The sequence below is a fragment of the Takifugu rubripes genome, chromosome 3 (assembly GCF_901000725.2).
Source record: "Takifugu rubripes chromosome 3, fTakRub1.2, whole genome shotgun sequence".
In the NCBI taxonomy this organism is placed as follows: Eukaryota; Metazoa; Chordata; class Actinopteri; order Tetraodontiformes; family Tetraodontidae; genus Takifugu; species Takifugu rubripes.
In genome coordinates, this window is record NC_042287.1 from 15296979 (window position 1) to 15314112 (window position 17134).

Here is a 17134-nt window from a genome sequence, read left to right on the forward strand (position 1 = left end):
TATTCCTAGTAGTAGTTTATTTGGTGCCATTTTTTTAACTCCACAACTGAAAATGTTAATTATCAAATGTTGTTATGGGTGCTACCAAAGAAATTATAAACGACATCCTACCTTCTGATATTATGTGCACTTACCCATATTAAAAATATAATTCATTTCAGAGTAGAAATTGTAGGTGAAATAGTATTTTACATCTATATTTAAATGTTTCTTCTGTACATAGTGTATTTTTGTGACGAAGTATATTAAAGGGAACATATAGTTCGTTGCATCATGGCTTGCATGACAATATTAAGACATCTAAAACCATTATTAAATACTGCATTATCTCTGTAATTTTAAAGGTGGGAATTAGTATGTTTTTCATTCTTATTTTTTTTTTTTTTTTAAAAAAGGAGCTGGAGATCTTAATGTTAAACTAAGCGCATGTAATACGACATGTGTCCGCAGGGTGGCGCCATTTCCCCTCGCTGGAGAAGCCGGCCCGCCACGCCTGTAGGCGGACCCCTGCCGTCGTAGCCAGGATCGTCAGCGCAGACAGAGGATACAGACAACAACAGTGACAGATCGAGACCGCATTTCTCTTTGCAACCAGCTATGGGTGTAGTCTGAAACAGTGGATACAGTAGCGCACCGCAATATACCTCCAAGTTTTTCCCTCATGAAGGAGCTCCGTCCGGGCTGAGTTTGGGAGATGGGAGTACTCAACATTACAGACCAGGTAGGAGGAAAAAGAGCGCTCCGTCTCGGCGCTGTGGCGCAGTCTATTTGCTGGGACAGAGCCGCTCTTGTGCGCAACATATTGCGTAGTAATCTGCAGCGGCGTGCTTCTCGTTTCTAGATCTAGATCTAGACGGGCACTTGTAGGTAGGTATCAGGGAGGTGATGTTCCGTTTAGGGAGATTCGCCGACGCTCGGCGCTCGCCCGGTGGCACCGACGTTGTCCTCGGTTTGGGCCTCGGCTCTGGGACCGGGCCAGCTCGGCTATCTGTAGCCGCACGGCTAGCTGACGTAAGCTCTGTTATAAGGCCCCTGTAGGCCTCCGCTGGGGAACCGTGTATTTCCTGGAAGGAATCAGAAACGTTCCAAATCAAGCAAACGCACGCAAATGCAAATATATACATACATATTGCTATTACAGGTTGAATAATATCGACGATTGTTGAAGTTTTAGGAGCCTGGCTCACGGTGCTGCAGAGATATCCGAATCGACCTTATTGCTGCTGGCTAATAACGAAGCTTTTTTTTTCTTTTTTTTTTACTGTATTGCAGCCTCCTCTGGTCCAGGCGATCTTCAATCGTAATGCTGAAGAGGTTCAACTATTATTGCACAAAAAGGAGGATGTCAATGCACTGGTACGGTTTTTTTTTTTTTTTTTTGGCGGGGGGGGGGGGGGTGCTGCTGTTGCAAGGCGAATTATATCGTGCTGAATTTGTCCCAGTCGGTCGCCTGAACGCAGCAGTGCATTTGATTTGAACCTGACTTGATTCCGCAGGACCAAGAGCGACGCACGCCACTTCATGCTGCTGCCTGCGTGGGTGATGTCCATTTAATGGACCTCCTGATTGAGTCGGGTGAGGCCCGTGGAAACATCTCACACTTGACGATTGACACCAGAAACTGTGGAGAACCCTAACAAACCCCCTTTCTGTACCAGGCGCCACTGTAAATGCTAAAGATCATGTCTGGTTGACCCCGTTGCACCGGGCGGCTGCTTCCAGGAATGAAGTAAGCAGTCGTTTTTTGTTTTATTTTAAATCTACTTTAATTGGGTCCAGTTATCTGACAGATGTGGCTCTTTTTTTTTGTTGCCTCCTGACAAACAGAGGGTCGTAGGTCTGCTGCTGAGGCGCGGAGCGGAGGCCAACGCACGGGACAAGTTCTGGCAGACGCCGCTGCACGTGGCGGCCGCCAACCGCGCCACCCGCTGCGCCGAGGCGCTGCTGACCCACCTGAGCAACCTGAACATGGCAGACCGCACCGGCAGAACTGCCTTGCACCACGCAGCTCAGAGCGGGTTTCAGGAGGTGGGTTTTTTTTTTTTTTTCCGGCTCTTTGACCTCCCGCCGTTGCCGTTGGCGTCCGAAACTGAAGAGTCTCTGTTGTTGGTGCAGATGGTGAAGCTGCTGCTGAACAAAGGGGCCAACCTGAGCGCCATGGACAAGAAGGAGAGGCAGCCTATTCATTGTGCTGCTTACCTCGGTACCACACATATATTCCTTGTTTAGAACCTGGTACTAAAATCACCAGAGCGACTGTAGGAGATATTTAGAAGTGACCCCCCCCCCCCCCCCCCCCCCCCCTCTTCTGTCCACAGGGCATACGGATGTGGTGAAGTTGTTGGTTTCCCGGAGTGCCGACAAAAGCTGCAAGGACAAGCAGGGCTACACCCCTCTCCACGCCGCAGCGGCGAGCGGTCACATCGAAATTGTAAAGTACCTTTTGAGGATGGGGGCAGAGGTGCGTGATCGTTCCGCCGGCACGGTGCGTGGTCGCCGTGGTCTGTCAGCGTCCTGACTTTTGGGTCGCCCTCGTGTTTTGCCGTCAGATCGATGAGCCCAACGGATTTGGAAACACTCCGCTCCATGTGGCGTGCTACATGGGCCAGGAGGCAGTGGCCACCGAGCTGGTCAACCACGGCGCTAACGTTAACCAGCCCAACAACTGCGGCTACACCCCTCTGCACCTGGCTGCTGTCTCCACCAACGGTGCCCTCTGTCTGGAGTTGCTGGTCAACAATGGGGCAGATGTCAACCAGCAGGTAGGAAAACACGGAGCGGTAAAACCAAACCGATAACCCTGAAACCCGGGAGGGAAAATCTCTGTTTTTATCGAAAGCTTTAATAGGTTTGCGCCCATAAACGTGCTTAAAAATTCACCAGAGTGGCGATCTAACTCGTAAATGCGCCGTCTCCTCTTCTAATCCCGGGAAAACACTCGGCCTTTGTCCGCCTATGAGTCATCTCCCGATTCCAGCGGGCATCTCTCGGTTGAATAGCGTGTCAGCCCCATTTCTCTCTGTCCTGCCCGTAGCTGTGCAACACCCCTCGGCCGTTGGGTCTGCACGGCCGGGGCAGAAACTGTCCACCATCTGACGCCACTTTAATTTGCAAACCTCTGCTTTGGCCCACAGAGCAAAGAAGGGAAGAGCCCCCTGCACATGGCAGCCATTCACGGACGCTTCACACGCTCTCAGATCCTCATTCAAAACGGTATTAATGATTCAGACGCGTCCGCCTTCGCGCGGCCTCACGGCGCAGCCGTCATTGGGTCCCCTCTGGTTTCCATTAGGTGGGGAGATTGATTGTGTGGACAAGTATGGCAATACTCCTCTCCACATTGCTGCTAAGTACGGCCACGAGCTGCTGATCAGCACGCTGATGACCAACGGAGCAGACACGGCCAGGTACGCCCCTTTTACCTGTGGAAGACGTGGGATTATGAGACAAGTTTCCTGGTCAAACATGTGTTCTGTGTTGCCAGACGTGGGATCCATGGAATGTTCCCCTTGCACTTAGCTGTGCTGTACGGGTTTTCAGACTGTTGTCGCAAGTTACTCTCCTCAGGTACGGATTCATTTAACCGATGGGTGTTTGATCTGCACATACATCCGCCTGTATATGCACCTGTGTCTTTCTCCCCCCCCCCCATCAGGTCAGCTGTATAGCATCGTCTCATCAATGAGTAAGGAACACGTACTATCGGCTGGGTTTGACATAAACACCCCTGACAACTTTGGGAGGACCTGTCTACACGCTGCTGCCTCTGGAGGGTAAGAGGCAGAACGGGCTGTTGCGATGGCTCCAAACTCTGTTTGGGGCTGATTTGCATAATGTGCATCGGAGCGAGCATTAAGGCCCGAACCGCCGTAGAGCTGCAGCTAAAAACCTCCCCCACATGCAAAGAAAGGCTTTTTAAAATGGGGGTTTTCACAGTTGGACCGTTTAGAAGGTGGCGCTTTGTTTGCTGGTGATGTTTTCCTCCTATTTTATTAATTCATTCCCATTTACGCAATTGTCGCTTGATTGTGGTGTAATTATGTGGTCCTGAAAGCGCGAGGAAGGCTGTGGATTTAATGACAAATCAGATTTTAATTCTAACTTTGCTCCTCAACAAATAAACGTGGAACGAAATTACCACCTTAATTGGAGGTTAAGGAGGTTCTGCTGAATTTTACGGGAGATCAAAAATAGATCTACGTGCTATTTCCTACCTCTAAACATCCCCGTCATTTTCAGTCTGATTGATGTTGTTTCTGTGGATCTGTTTGATTTCATTTTTTAATCTATGTGTTTATCTCTCTTGGCAGAAATGTTGAATGTCTGAACTTGCTCTTAAGTAGTGGTACTGATCTGAATAAGAGGGACATAATGGGAAGGTGAGTCTCCATTCATCCCCTCGAGGCCTCTTTTTGCCACCGTTTTTTTTCCCGATTATCGAGCGTTAAATTCGTTTTCCCACCACTCTCGTTGCCTTACAGGACACCCTTGCACTACGCGGCTGCTAACGGGAGGTATCAGTGCACTGTGGCCCTGGTGAGCGCTGGCGCTGAGGTCAATGAGCCTGACCAGATCGGCTGTACTCCCCTGCACTACGCTGCCGCCTCCCAAGCCTTCAGCAGGTTTGGAGACGCAACACGCGGCAGAACGCCGTATTTAACACGCACAGAATATAAACACAAGGTTGTACATTTGAACTTTTTCCAGAGTCGATCGACAATTTTCTGGGAACCACGAGAACAACGAGGAAGAGGCGAAGGAGTCTTACTTGTGAGTTCGGATCTCATCTGGTTCGATGAGCTGACGGCAGGATCGTTAACAAAACAACCGGCTTTTGCATTCCAGCTGCTTGGAGCATCTCCTGGACAATGGTGCTGATCCATCGATGGTCAATTCAAAGGGTTACAGTGCTGTTCACTATGCAGCTTACCATGGCAACAAGCAGAACCTAGAGTTGGTGAGTAGGCCGTGTTTATTCCTCTGCCATCTGGTTGAATTTGAACGATTTCACTCCGTTGTTTTGGCTTTTAGTCAAATTCTTTGTATCGTTCTGACACGATCTTTCATTTTTCCAGCTCCTGGAGATGTCTTTTAATGCACTTGGAGACATAGAGAGCAGTATTCCAGTCAGTCCGCTGCATCTCGCTGTAAGTGCTCGCCTTAAAAAAACCAAATTTGCAACGTTTTTGTCCACTCTGTGCACAATCCTAACTCCTCCCGGCGCTCGTCAGGCTGATAAGGGACACTGGCAGGCGCTGCGCGTGCTGACAGAGACTGCAGCCTATGTAGATATGCAGGACGCCGCAGGCCGTTCGGTGCTCTACTTGGCTGCTCAGAAAGGCTACACCCGTTGTGTGGAGGTGCTGCTGGCTCAGGGCGCCTCCTGTCTCCTCAACGATAACCGCCTCATGTGGACTCCAATTCATGTCGCAGGTATGATTCTGCCGGCTGGACAGTTGTGTGTTTTGGGGCTATTTGGCGTTAATTCTCTCGTTTGGACCTGGTTCAGCTGCCAACGGTCACTCGGAGTGTCTGCACATGATGATTGATTACGGAGAGGAGGGGGATCTAACCAACGTTGCAGACAAATACGGCCAGTGAGTTCATTTTATTGGTCAAGATTTCGTCCAACCGTCGGGTGACGATGTCTTCATCACCCTCTCCGCTGTCTCCAGGACCCCTCTGATGCTCGCTGTTCTGGGAGGTCACACTGACTGCGTCCACTTCCTGTTGGCGAAGGGAGCATTGCCAGATTCAAAGGACAAGAGGGGCAGATCAGCTTTGCACAGAGGAGTGAGTCAAACTGCTTTTAAAACCCAGCCTGATGGTAGATGAGTCCTGCTGAGTACGTAGCAGACCACACGAGTCTGCACGATTCCTCCGGTTAGCATAATCCCTAAAGACGTCTTTAAAAATGACAGAAGTGAAACATCTAAAAAAGGCGCTGACCCACCTCTAAAAAAAAAAAACCAACCTTTTAGGATAAGAACGTCTTCCTACTGCTGCCGTCCTCCTTGAGAACAATCCTAGAAACATTTTATCACACTGAGAACTGCCTCTTCTTTTCCTCCGCTCCGCTCAGGCGTTGTTGGGTCACGACGATTGTGTGACGGCCTTGCTGGAGCACAAAGCTTCTGCGCTGTGTCGGGACACCCAGGGTAGTACACCTCTGCACTACGCCGCATCTGGAGGCCACACTGAGATCCTGGCCAGCTTGGTGCAGGCTGCCATGGCAACAGACCCACAGGATAAACTGCTGGACAACAAACAATACACCCCGCTACACTGGGCCGCGTACAAAGGTGCGGGCAGCTTTAAGGCTAAAAATCGCCGCATTTGTCGCAACTAACGAAGCCTGTGGTGATTCCTCTCCTCAGGGCATGAAGACTGTTTGGAGGTTTTACTTGAATTCAAAACATTTATCCACGAAGATGGAAACCCTTTCACCCCTCTGCACTGTGCTCTGTCAGTATCAACCCAGGACATTCTCGTTTGTTCATTTTTGTCTCCCTTCACCTGAAATCCTTAATTTCTTCTTCTGACTTTGCACTCAGAATGAATGGCCATAGCGGCGCTGCAGAGAGGCTGTTGGAATCTGCTGGGGCCTACATGCTCAACACCAGAGATGCCAAAGGAAGGTGGGGTTGAAGAACAAAGCTATTTCCTTTGAGTGGGGGGGGGGGAGTTTAGTCCAAATGCTGAATCTCAAACTACTGGTGGAGAGCGTTGCCTCTATCCAGTCGCTCAGGAAGGGGTGATGTATCGGATGACTGGAACGTCTCTGGCTGTGCCCGTAGGACCCCACTGCACGCTGCTGCGTTCGCCGAGGATGTCGCAGGCCTTCAGCTGGTGCTTCGCCACGGGGCAGAGATCAACACGGTGGACAAAAGTGGACGTTCTGCCCTGATGGTAGCTGCTGATAAGGGACACAGTGGCACCGTAGGTGAGCGCTAGACCCACGCCGTGGTCACCGTGTGAAGGATTTAGGCTTTAATATCGAATCAGGTGTCTGTGTTTAGAGGAACTGAAATCTTTGTGTCGTTCAGCCATCCTCCTTCACCGGGCCAAGGCTGACCTGACACTGCTGGATGAGAACAGGAACACTGCCCTGCACCTGGCCTGCAGCAAGGTACGAGCTCTTCAGCCGGTGCTAAAGTCAGGGCTTTACTCAGGGGTCGCTGTTATACCAACAAAAAGAAGAAGTGCTTTCTTAAAATGTCCTGGCTTTGTTTTGTACCACAGGCTCATGAGATGTGTGCCCTGCTGATTCTGGGAGAGATCCACAGTCCCACACTCATAAATGCCACCAACAGCGCCCTGCAAATGTAAGGAGCTCCATAGCGAGATGCTAATTACAAGTCGGAGTTATTTTGAGTCGCTGAAGCCGCACGGCCTTTTAATATAGGAAAGGTTTCCCCGTTTTCTGAGTCCAGTCTATTATCCATTAGTGCTGAGAGGAAAATCAGAATAAAAGTTTCCAGTTGTCCTCGACCCTTGTTGCAGCAGCATCAGACAACCTTGGAAAGCGACCTTGACCAACGCCCGGAGGCCTGTACTCGCCCAGGGTTTCATGTCGGGGTCAACAATAACCCGCTCTCTCCTGCGCCCTCTCCTAGGCCCCTGCATCTCGCAGCACGCAACGGTCTGGCGACGGTGGTGCAGGCACTGCTGAGTCGAGGAGCCACGGTGCTGGCTGTGGACGAGGAAGGTGAGTCCGTTTGGGGTTTTTAGAATCATGCAGCGGAACATTTCAGGTAGCGAGTGACTTATTCTGGTCTGCTTTGCCTGTGACTCAGGCCACACCCCAGCTCTGGCCTGTGCTCCCAATAAGGATGTGGCTGACTGCCTGGCTCTGATCCTCTCCACCATGAAGCCTTTCCCCCAGCGGGACCCTTCCTCCTGCTCTTGCTCCTCCCCCACCGTCTCCCCCTCCCCAGGTCTCAACCTGTTGAAGCACTGCGGCATCACCGCCACCTGCGTCCCCCTGCCCAGCAACGGCCTCCACAACGGCTACGTCAAAGACCGTCACGGTGCACCGGTTGGCCTGGATGGGTGTCTGTCTGAGTGAGCTCTTGCTTCCCCCGTCCTCCCCCTCAGTCAGCTGCTGTCACTGTCGTCACCACCACGGGGGGGAGGATCCCTTTAAAATGGGGCCAGAGGGACCAGGAGAGCACCCACCCACCCACCCACCCACATGTCTGTTCTATGTATGTGTGTGTGTGTGTTTGTGCATGTGCGTGAATGTTTGGTCTTCTCTTGAGGTGCAGTCAAACCTAATATGCAATTAGATCCCATTCCTCCATCTCCCAGTAGTTCGAGGGGCTTTGTTCGTCTACAAGGTCACTCGGGTGAAGCGTGGCATCCAGAACAAACACAAGCAATCCGGCCGTCTCTGAAACCATTTAACCCTTTAAATCTGTGTTGACATCGTTTTATAACTGACATCTAAGAGCACGGATTCGCTGTGTCTCTCGCTCTCCATATCTTCAAAGTTCATATCAACCTTAAACGGTTGCAGTGACCTTGTAGAGGAACGCGGAGCCTTCCCAAAAGAATGATCAAAGCGTTTGTTCGTTCATTTATCGTTTCCCTTTTTATTGCGTTTTGTTCTCGAATTGTCCATTAGCCTAGATTTTTATGAAGGAACCACACAAGGGAAAAAAAAAAGCAAAAAAAAAAAGTGTGCAATGCTTGTATACTACGATACAATCTGAAAACAAATTAGGAAAAGGGTCACAAAAGTGTTAATTCCGTTGTGTAAAGGAAAAAAAAAACCGTTCTTTTTTTTTGGCATTTTCGGAAAAATTTGGTGTCGTTGCTGAGTACGTTAGCACGCCTCCTCGCGGAGGAGCGCCACGGTCGGGTCGGCATGGTAACACCGATTTGTTCTTACTGCTGACTTTACGTTTCAAAGATGCTAAATAAGTGTTAAGCTAGAATGTTTCTAAGCATATAACTTATGACCAAAGTTGATCAACACTATTATGGCTATAAATTATTTATTTGAGCTGAACTGTACTGTACAGAGAGAGACAATAGATCTTGATATACCTCGTCAACTCGTTTAGCAGCTGCTTCATCTTCACCCAGGGTCCGTAGGCCTAACGTTCTCTTTTTGTAGGACTAGAGAACAACTGTAGGATAGTGACTGACTGAGGCCTTGTTTATTTCTAGATGAAGGCTTTACTAGTAATATCTGCCAACAACACCTCATCACAGCGTCATATATCTGAGCACATAAATGAACAAGCCATTTCAATTGATTTCCCATCTCTTTAACAGTGTTTTCTTTTTGTTGTTCTTTTTCTTGGAAATTACTCAGAATTCGAATGGCCTAAATATCGAAAGAGAACAATCAAGAGTAATTTTTTTCTTTTTCTTTTTTGGCGTTTGCGTTTGAACTGGCCAACGGCGTTCTGATTTTTATTAGCTACGACTGAAGGAGTGTTTCTTGGAGCTGGTGAAGTCGTCTTAAACATCTAATAGCTCATATCGCAACTTCTTGGTGGTCAAATCTGATCATTTTGAACAGATAAACATCATTGGGCAGTTTTCAAGCAATATTTTCTTTTGGCCTCTTTTTTTTTTTTTAATGTTATTAAATAGACAATCACTGTCACAAGGGCTTTTGTTTCCCTGGAATGTCTTTGAGTTTTTGGGGTTTTTTCTTCTTTTTTTGTTTTTTTTTCCCCCTTTTTGTTTTGAAGTATTCCATGAAAAATATCCTGTAGACTCGACGAATGGCTCTGTGTGCCGGGCATTTTACTGTCAGTGTCAACCAAATGCACTGGATCGCCTGTACGGCATCTCATGAAATGCCTTTTTGACCCATGCCTTCCGTAACACATCGCTTTCATTTGGATCGGCCCTGAGATCATTTCCCACCCTTTTGATAGCAGTGGCGTTGAATCTCGGCTTCACCTGGTGGGATAGATTAATTACCCTGCATATCTAAACACGTCCCAGACATATCGGTGACCGGGGGGGGGGGGTGTTGGCGTCTGGCGTAGAAGTAAATGGGGGGGGGGGGGGATCTTTGCGTAGGCCAATACCTGTAAAGATTTCAGGAATAGCAGATATCCAAATATGTGCTTTTAAGGTGTTTGTCTCGTCTCCTCATCACATTTCGGGTAATAAGCATCCTAAAAATGATTGTATCGGACCACTAGAGCTGTTTGTGACTCTTAGACGTTATATCTATGCTACTTTTTCCGTTCCTCTTCTTCTTTAAGGCCATCTGCTGGTGGTTAAAGTACACTGAGTCGGATCGTTTTCATTGGCGTGGGCGCTTCGTATCCGACGGTGTCGAAGTGACCCGGTTGCACACGTCTGGATGAGAGATGAGGACCTAGACCGGGATTATGTCGTCGACAACCCTGCAAAGAGTCTGGCGTCTGTTTACTTGAGCTTAAATTTCAGAGCAGTAAGAAGTTGTAGAATTGTAGCTGACATTTGGGTAGTCCTCCACACCTGGATGAAATGACCTTGAACAAATCGGTGACCTGCATCCTTTTGCTCTTTTACTCGATTTTAGATGTTCTAGGATGACATTTATATCGCCGTCATCGTAATTAAGGATAGGTACTTTGGTTTTTTGCTAATCTCAGGATCTGTGCTGACGCAGCGGATCTCAGCAGGACGATAATGTCTACATTTATTGATGGGATGTTTCATAACTTAATCCATTTTTAACCCAAATCCCACAGCACTTAATTAGATAGCAGAGCACGCACTTTAGTACATTCAGGTTCTAAGTGTGCGAACCAGAGCAGATGTTGTGTATGTACTTATGTTTACATGCATGTGTTGCTGCTGAACACGGGAGGGAGAGGGTTGCAAACGAAATCGGACCCTAGCAACAAACGAGTGTGTTTTTAAGGAAATACTGTAATCAAGAACTTCAGAAGAGTGTCCACTGCCCTCTGGTTGGTTTCCTGTCGTGTGACGAGGTTGCGTTACCCAGCCTTCTGTTAGTGAGTCAGCCTTAAAGTCACTTAAGAGTCAGCGATTCAGGCGGGCCCTTCCACGCACCTCACCCCCCCCCCCACCGCTCTGCGGCTCGTAGGTGCTGTCCATTCAGGAGGGATCGTGTTTCTCTGCACCACAGACGGAGCTTCCGCCCCAGCCGCCGTACACGGTGCACGTTTCCAAGTATCGGGCTTTACGTTTTACTGGCACGTAGGAGAGACGGCCCACTCCGTCGTGTGTTTACTGACCAAGTGGCGCCTACCCAGTTTAACCAGTGTCGGAACCAGAAAGCAATGAAAGGTCCAATTGTAGCAATAGCGAGTGTGTGTAATAGTGTGCAGCACAAATATTGCACTGCCATCCGTTCAGGCCAATTCACTAAATCATAGCATAAATGCCAATGGAAGATTTCTCTCTTTTTTTTTTCTTTTTAAAAATGCGGGTTAGATGTTAATAATCTTTGGTCACGAATGGGGCCTGTTTGCCAAAATGTGTGGAGAAGCAGCAGTGGATTTATGCATTCAAGCAGTTTACAGTCTGACCATCAAATCTGAGCCATGAATTTACTGACTGAAATGAATGTAGGGTCAGTTAAGAGCAGGACAGTTGGCTTTCTCCCGACTTTAAACTGCCGCTCTTCATTTGTCTTGACGTGATTCTACAGGTAGCATGTAATAACCTAATATTCTACAGTATGCGTAGTAGTCTTCCTGCATTGAGGGTCTGGATGGGGTTTTTGTCTTGGCATTATTGTTGGAATATAGGCCTGCTGTAACAGCGCTCCTCTCGCTCGCCCTACACGCCGTGTAGCCCGTGGCGAGAGTGAAGATGAAGTCAATCTTCACGTCCATCCATTCCATTGAGAATGCCTTACAGTACAGTAGAACAGGAGGGACAAAAATGTCTACAGTGGACATGGTCATACGTGTCAATAGCCTATATTTGACAGAAATGCACCTAAGCTACACCCATTTAGTGCCATAGAAAACCTTTATTTGCCTTTAGACACAACTCATACACGGTCAGTAACTGTTGAACATCGGCGGGATTTATTTAGCGCTACGTGTAATTTCACCCATTTTATTCTCAGTCACCCGAACTATATAAATATTTGCATGTGACTTTAGTACTTAAATGCAAGAAATCTGTTAAATTTGGTGTGGATCGACGTCTCTTGTGATTAGATGGTTCCCAAGAATCAGTTAACCCTTCGGTAGGAGCAAAGCAAACCCTTAGCTTGTGTTATTGATGGTTTATTTGGGGGGGGGGGCTGATGTCCAAAAATGGTGCATCCAGTACAGAATTGATTTGCCTCGACGGATGTCTCGGTTCGTACTTGAAGCGACTGGCAAATTTCAATCCAACTCTCTGATCCACTGTTGAGCCTTTTGCCTTAAAAAGCTGAGAGGAGGAAAAACAAAAAGGAAGTGATACCTGGCAGCGCGTGATCGGAGCTCGCATCACCTGTCGAGCTGTGCTGCTTCGTGGGGTTGCTGAAAAGCTGACACATTCTGATCATTTGGGTCTTGAAGACGTCGTTTGCATGTCGAGAAGCACACAAATCCATCGCGGTAGCACATAGCTCGGGGTTGCCATGGTTGCAGAGATTGTTCTGGGGTTAGGATATTGCCATATTGCCACTGTGAATGAATTAATTCAGAATTCACTTGTAAACAATCAACGTTGGCGTATCTGTTAAGGAGAGGAAGGCTGGGAAGAATAATGGTGTATCTAAAAAAGACCAGATCTATTGACAGTAGAGTAATTGGGGGGGGGCTTGGACAGCTATGCTAAAATGTGGTCCGTATAATTGTGGATAGTGTAATTCTGCTTAAACCAGCCTAAATCAGAGAGGGGGTGTTAGAGTGGTGCCGGCAGGCTAACCCTGGTCCCTGCCTTGCTAAAGGGCAGCCAACTGTACCTTCTGCTCTTTATTGGACCTGCAGTTTTACCTCATCGCTGATATAACATTTGTCCTCCGCGACGGCTCGTTTTCCCCAACGCTCGTCACGGCGATTCAGCCCTGTTGTTGAGTGACTGTTCAGCATCTAGAACCCCCCCCCCCCACACACACACACACACACACACACCAGAAAACTGTAATTAATCATGTTTTGCTCCATCATACCCACAGAAGTTATCGGGGGCTGGTCATATAGGGTTCATGGAGGGTACAGGCTAATTAAAGGTGTTTGTCGGCCCAAACACCTCGGTCCTTCACGCCCCCCCACCAATAAGACCTGTGTAATACTGAGCACAGTGGTGGCATGGTGCCTTTTATTTGTTACTGCCGAAAGGTACGGTCTTCCATTTGTATTTCCCACAAGCCTTATAATGAGAAAAGGAAATTACACTGAACATACAACGCTATTAAAAAATGGGCTCATTATTCCCTCCGACCGCAGTTATTTCAACCCAGCGTGATCAGAGTGGGGGGGGGGGGGCGGAAGAAACGATTCCAGCGTCTCCAGTGACTGGCCGCTGCCTTTAAGTGGCAGAATAAATTGCACAGAACAGCTGCGATTTAGGGCACATCAAAACTCGAACGAATGCAGATCACTACTACAAAAGCACAACTCCAAAGAAGGCGTCCCGGGACTGGCTTGGCTCCGCCCCTCCCCCACGGGAGCGAAGGAACCCGTAACCCAAATTTAGGCGACTACGGGAGGAATCTGGACCGATCACGACAACACCTGAACGCGGCGTCGGCTCTTGGGGTTTTTCCTCGATGATCTGTACCCAAAACCACAAAGCGAGGCGCCCGCGTACGAGATCGCGGTCAGGCGAACTTTGTTGTGGCTGTGTTGCAAATTGATTGTAGAGAACGTTTTGTGTTTCTTAGGATAGACTTGACCACAAGTAGGGTTGCAGTAGTAGCTGTGTGCAGTGTTAATAACGGTGTGATCATACTATAGAAGTGACGTAACATTTGTCGTCTTACCGCAACATTTAAGGCATGAATCTTAAGCTGACCTCCTTTGAAATAGACAAAAGATAAAAAGTGCAATAACCTTTTGTTTATCATTGCTTCCTCAGTTGGGAAAAAAAAAAATCTGCCCCTTTTTTTGTTGTTGTCGTCGTCGTTGACACCAAAAGCCGCTCGTCTGTAGCCAAACGGGATTTTCAGCGGTCCTCTGCGCTCAGAAAGGCGGCGTTTGACAGTGGAGTGTTTTTGATATTCCATTCTTAAAACTGTGATCAATGTCCAACTTTAAATGCTGCCTGCTCAGAGAATGGACTGTGCACAAGTTGACTGACGGTGTGGAGTAGGTGCATATATTATTTTTCCTCCTCCTTCTTACAGATGGACTTTGATGGTATTGTAGTTCTGGACTTCTGGTTTGTAGCCAGTAGACATGTTCATTTGCATGTGTAGATGTGTATATGCATCCTCCTCCTCCTCCTTGAATGATTTCTCTCTCCGAAATATTTAGACCTGCTGTCAGTGATGTATGCGGATAAAAGGAAATATGAAATGCCTTATATTTGTTTTCAATGTTGAGCATTAAGGGTTCTAACATGTCCCTCCCTTTTTAGTGTGTAGCCTAAAGCTTGTACAGTTAAACTCTTGAGATTTCTATCTACTGTATAGCCTGTGTGTTCTCAGAATTTGTTACTCGGAGGTCCCGTGATTGTGGTTTTTTGAGAAACATTCCCCTCGAAAGTGCCGTTTGTTCACCAGCAGAGGATGTGTCCTGACGGGGAACTGTATTTACACAAAAGGAAAACACAATGTTCACAACACCTGCCGGTGTTTTTGGAACAGGTTGAAATGAATGACACAAAGTATTTTTGCAGGTGAAATAAGGCAGCAATCCTTTTTATTTTCTCTCTCTCTCTCTTCTTGCTCCTGTGAGTCCACAACCGTCTCACACCAAGCTCGATCACTCTGAAACAGAGCCATATCAGACAATTTGCCCATTACGAGCCCCCTTGAATGTGCTATTAGGAGTAGCCTCCTGTAGGAAAGGATGTATACTGCATGTTTTGTGGCATTTTAGCAACGGTAGTCCCTTAATGTGTTTACTTTTGGTCTGCTTCACTGTAGATGTTTCCACCTCATTTCAACTCACAAGCTATTAACAATCCTCTCACAACTGGACTTGAAGCAGGCGCTGATCTGCTGCTGAGGGCAGCCTTAATTCACTGATATTCATTCAAAAAAAAAAAAAAAAGGTTTGGATTGCCTGTTTTTCTCTGAGTGGCTTATCTGGGGGGGAATACAAAGGAGCCCTTGTCACGAGAGAAAGGACTCTGATTCAGGGCATGTGATGAGTTACAATCAAATAGTTTTACAGTGCACCTTCATGAAAAATTTTAAAGTTTTAAAAAAATAAATAAAAATAAGTTGGCTAGTCCACTCGACATTCCAAAGTTGATTTTAGTTTCCACAGTCCTGTCCCGCTGATTGAGGAAGTCTTTTTTTTTTTTATGTTTTATTGTTTGTTTTTGCTTTGCTGGTGAATGAAGTAAGCTTGTGTGTCAATGACAGGGTTCCCTATTTAGCCTAACGCTGATTACCTCATTTACAAATCTGCAAAGCTACTATTCTACTGTGTGTAAAGGAGTCAGTGCCATCACCAGCAGCATGTTCTCCACACCTGTGATGACAACAGGACCAACAAAGTCATTCTGGTAAACTTAGCCAACTTCACAATAGGATATAGAGGATGAAGTCACACAAGAAAAATTCTCCAATTAGGATATCACCGCAGATGCTAGGCCAGTCCAGAAACGCTTGACCCACCACAGCATGTTTTTAGCCCAAATGTCCGCCGTTGTCGTCCTCGCCCGGAGTTTTGGGCGAGACGTGCGCACGGGCCGGTTCCATCGTGGGGTTAATGGTGGACATCTCTGCTAAATTGGTGGGGAGGAAAAAATGGAAATGCTTTTCCAGAACGGTCCCGAGTGACTCGACCAGCGTTCTGACTGGATTAGCAACTGCTAGCTTCAGCGCAGCCCAAGAGGCCGAGCTGGAGTCTGGCGTAACTCGCTGTTATCTAAGTGAATGATCATGTTAGCATCACTTGCTGTTTTTCAGTAGCATTTCTCCTACCTCCTTGTTTTGCAGCCTTGCGTATTGTTTGTCTCTCCATCCACTCTGAAAAAAAAAATTAGTTAATAAAAAAAATGTCTTGACAGTACAGGAATACAGATTTATCATAAGCAATGGTAGTTCTACATGAAAAGTGTGCTTGGATGTGCCGTATGTGTATATATGTCTGTTGGACGTTGGAAAAAATATTTATGAAAAGCATTTATACGACAAAATACCACTGGAATGTGAAGCCAGACAATGTTTCAATGCAGATTCTGATGATAGTCTACCCCCTTTAACATTCAGTGGTGAATGGTCAGAGGAATCTTGAAAATAACCTTGCATTAGCTTTTTTTGGTTTGGGTTTTAAAGGCATTTGTTCCTTTGCTTTCCTCTCATGCATATTCCTCCCTGTCTGGTACACCTACAGCTTCATCAGGGGTCAGCCATAAATTGTCCTGCATGTGTTATTACCACAGGAAGGGAGTCGGCTGGATTTGTAATTGTGTTCCAACCCCTCCAGCCTTCACCCCCATCTGTCCTCCAAACCAAAATGTGCTAGAATAGGTGCCCAAACATTCTTTTCATTCAAGTTTGACAACAAGGGGTACAGGACAACGTGAAAGGTTTGAGGTTGTTTATTAGAACAAGCCCCCCAGCATCCAAAAACCCACTCAAACCCCGGACAGGACCAGCCCCGTCCCCATCACCCACCCACCGTCTGACCTAAACCTCAAGCCATTCATTGTTTTCTTTGTTTATTTTTTCTTCTTTTCGACAATGCAATCCTGAAAGCACTTTGCCTTGTTATTCCTTTGTGTGAACATGTGAATGATGATTTGTTACAAAAATGTTAAATATGTAAAAGATCATTCACTGTTTTGGAAAAACCTGCATCTGTCTTTCTGACGTTAAAAGAAAAAAAATAATTTAGTGACATGAAACCTGAATCTATTTTATAAAATGTTTGCTGCAGCCAATTGGTCTTGTCATTCAGTATTGTGGCTTAGGATTGTTTGTGTTCAATAAAGTGCTATTGCTAAATATTTTTGTAGTCTGGTTTGTTTTCCTTCAGATTTTCACAAGTCTCTAAAGCTGAATTCATGTAAATTTGTAGTTTCAAAATAA

General features: G+C 47.0%; 1 protein-coding gene across 1 annotated transcript; it reads left to right on the top strand.

Moving 5' to 3' along the window:
• The first annotated feature begins 518 nt into the window (after positions 1 to 518).
• On the top strand, positions 519 to 17052 carry ankrd52a (ankyrin repeat domain 52a). The gene is made up of 28 exons (XM_003963464.3): positions 519 to 721; positions 1273 to 1356; positions 1497 to 1575; positions 1659 to 1729; positions 1828 to 2028; positions 2116 to 2203; positions 2319 to 2461; positions 2550 to 2762; positions 3135 to 3213; positions 3293 to 3407; positions 3485 to 3567; positions 3656 to 3773; positions 4311 to 4379; positions 4482 to 4622; positions 4708 to 4770; positions 4846 to 4957; positions 5076 to 5147; positions 5232 to 5433; positions 5510 to 5597; positions 5676 to 5793; positions 6083 to 6302; positions 6378 to 6465; positions 6555 to 6638; positions 6798 to 6943; positions 7047 to 7129; positions 7243 to 7325; positions 7617 to 7708; positions 7797 to 17052. The coding sequence occupies exons 1-28, from the start codon at positions 695 to 697 to the stop codon at positions 8066 to 8068; spliced, it is 3234 nt and encodes a 1077-aa protein (XP_003963513.1). The 5' UTR covers positions 519 to 694; the 3' UTR covers positions 8069 to 17052.
• Positions 17053 to 17134: the final 82 nt, after the last annotated feature.

Bases quoted from the DNA above. Each gene is read 5' to 3' on its own strand.
- ankrd52a (XM_003963464.3), top strand. From the start codon at position 695: ATGGGAGTACTCAACATTACAGACCAG. The intron at 1,357-1,496 runs GTACGGTTTTTT...TTGATTCCGCAG, and splicing joins AGGAGGATGTCAATGCACTG to GACCAAGAGCGACGCACGCC. The intron at 4,958-5,075 runs GTGAGTAGGCCG...TCATTTTTCCAG, and splicing joins ACAAGCAGAACCTAGAGTTG to CTCCTGGAGATGTCTTTTAA.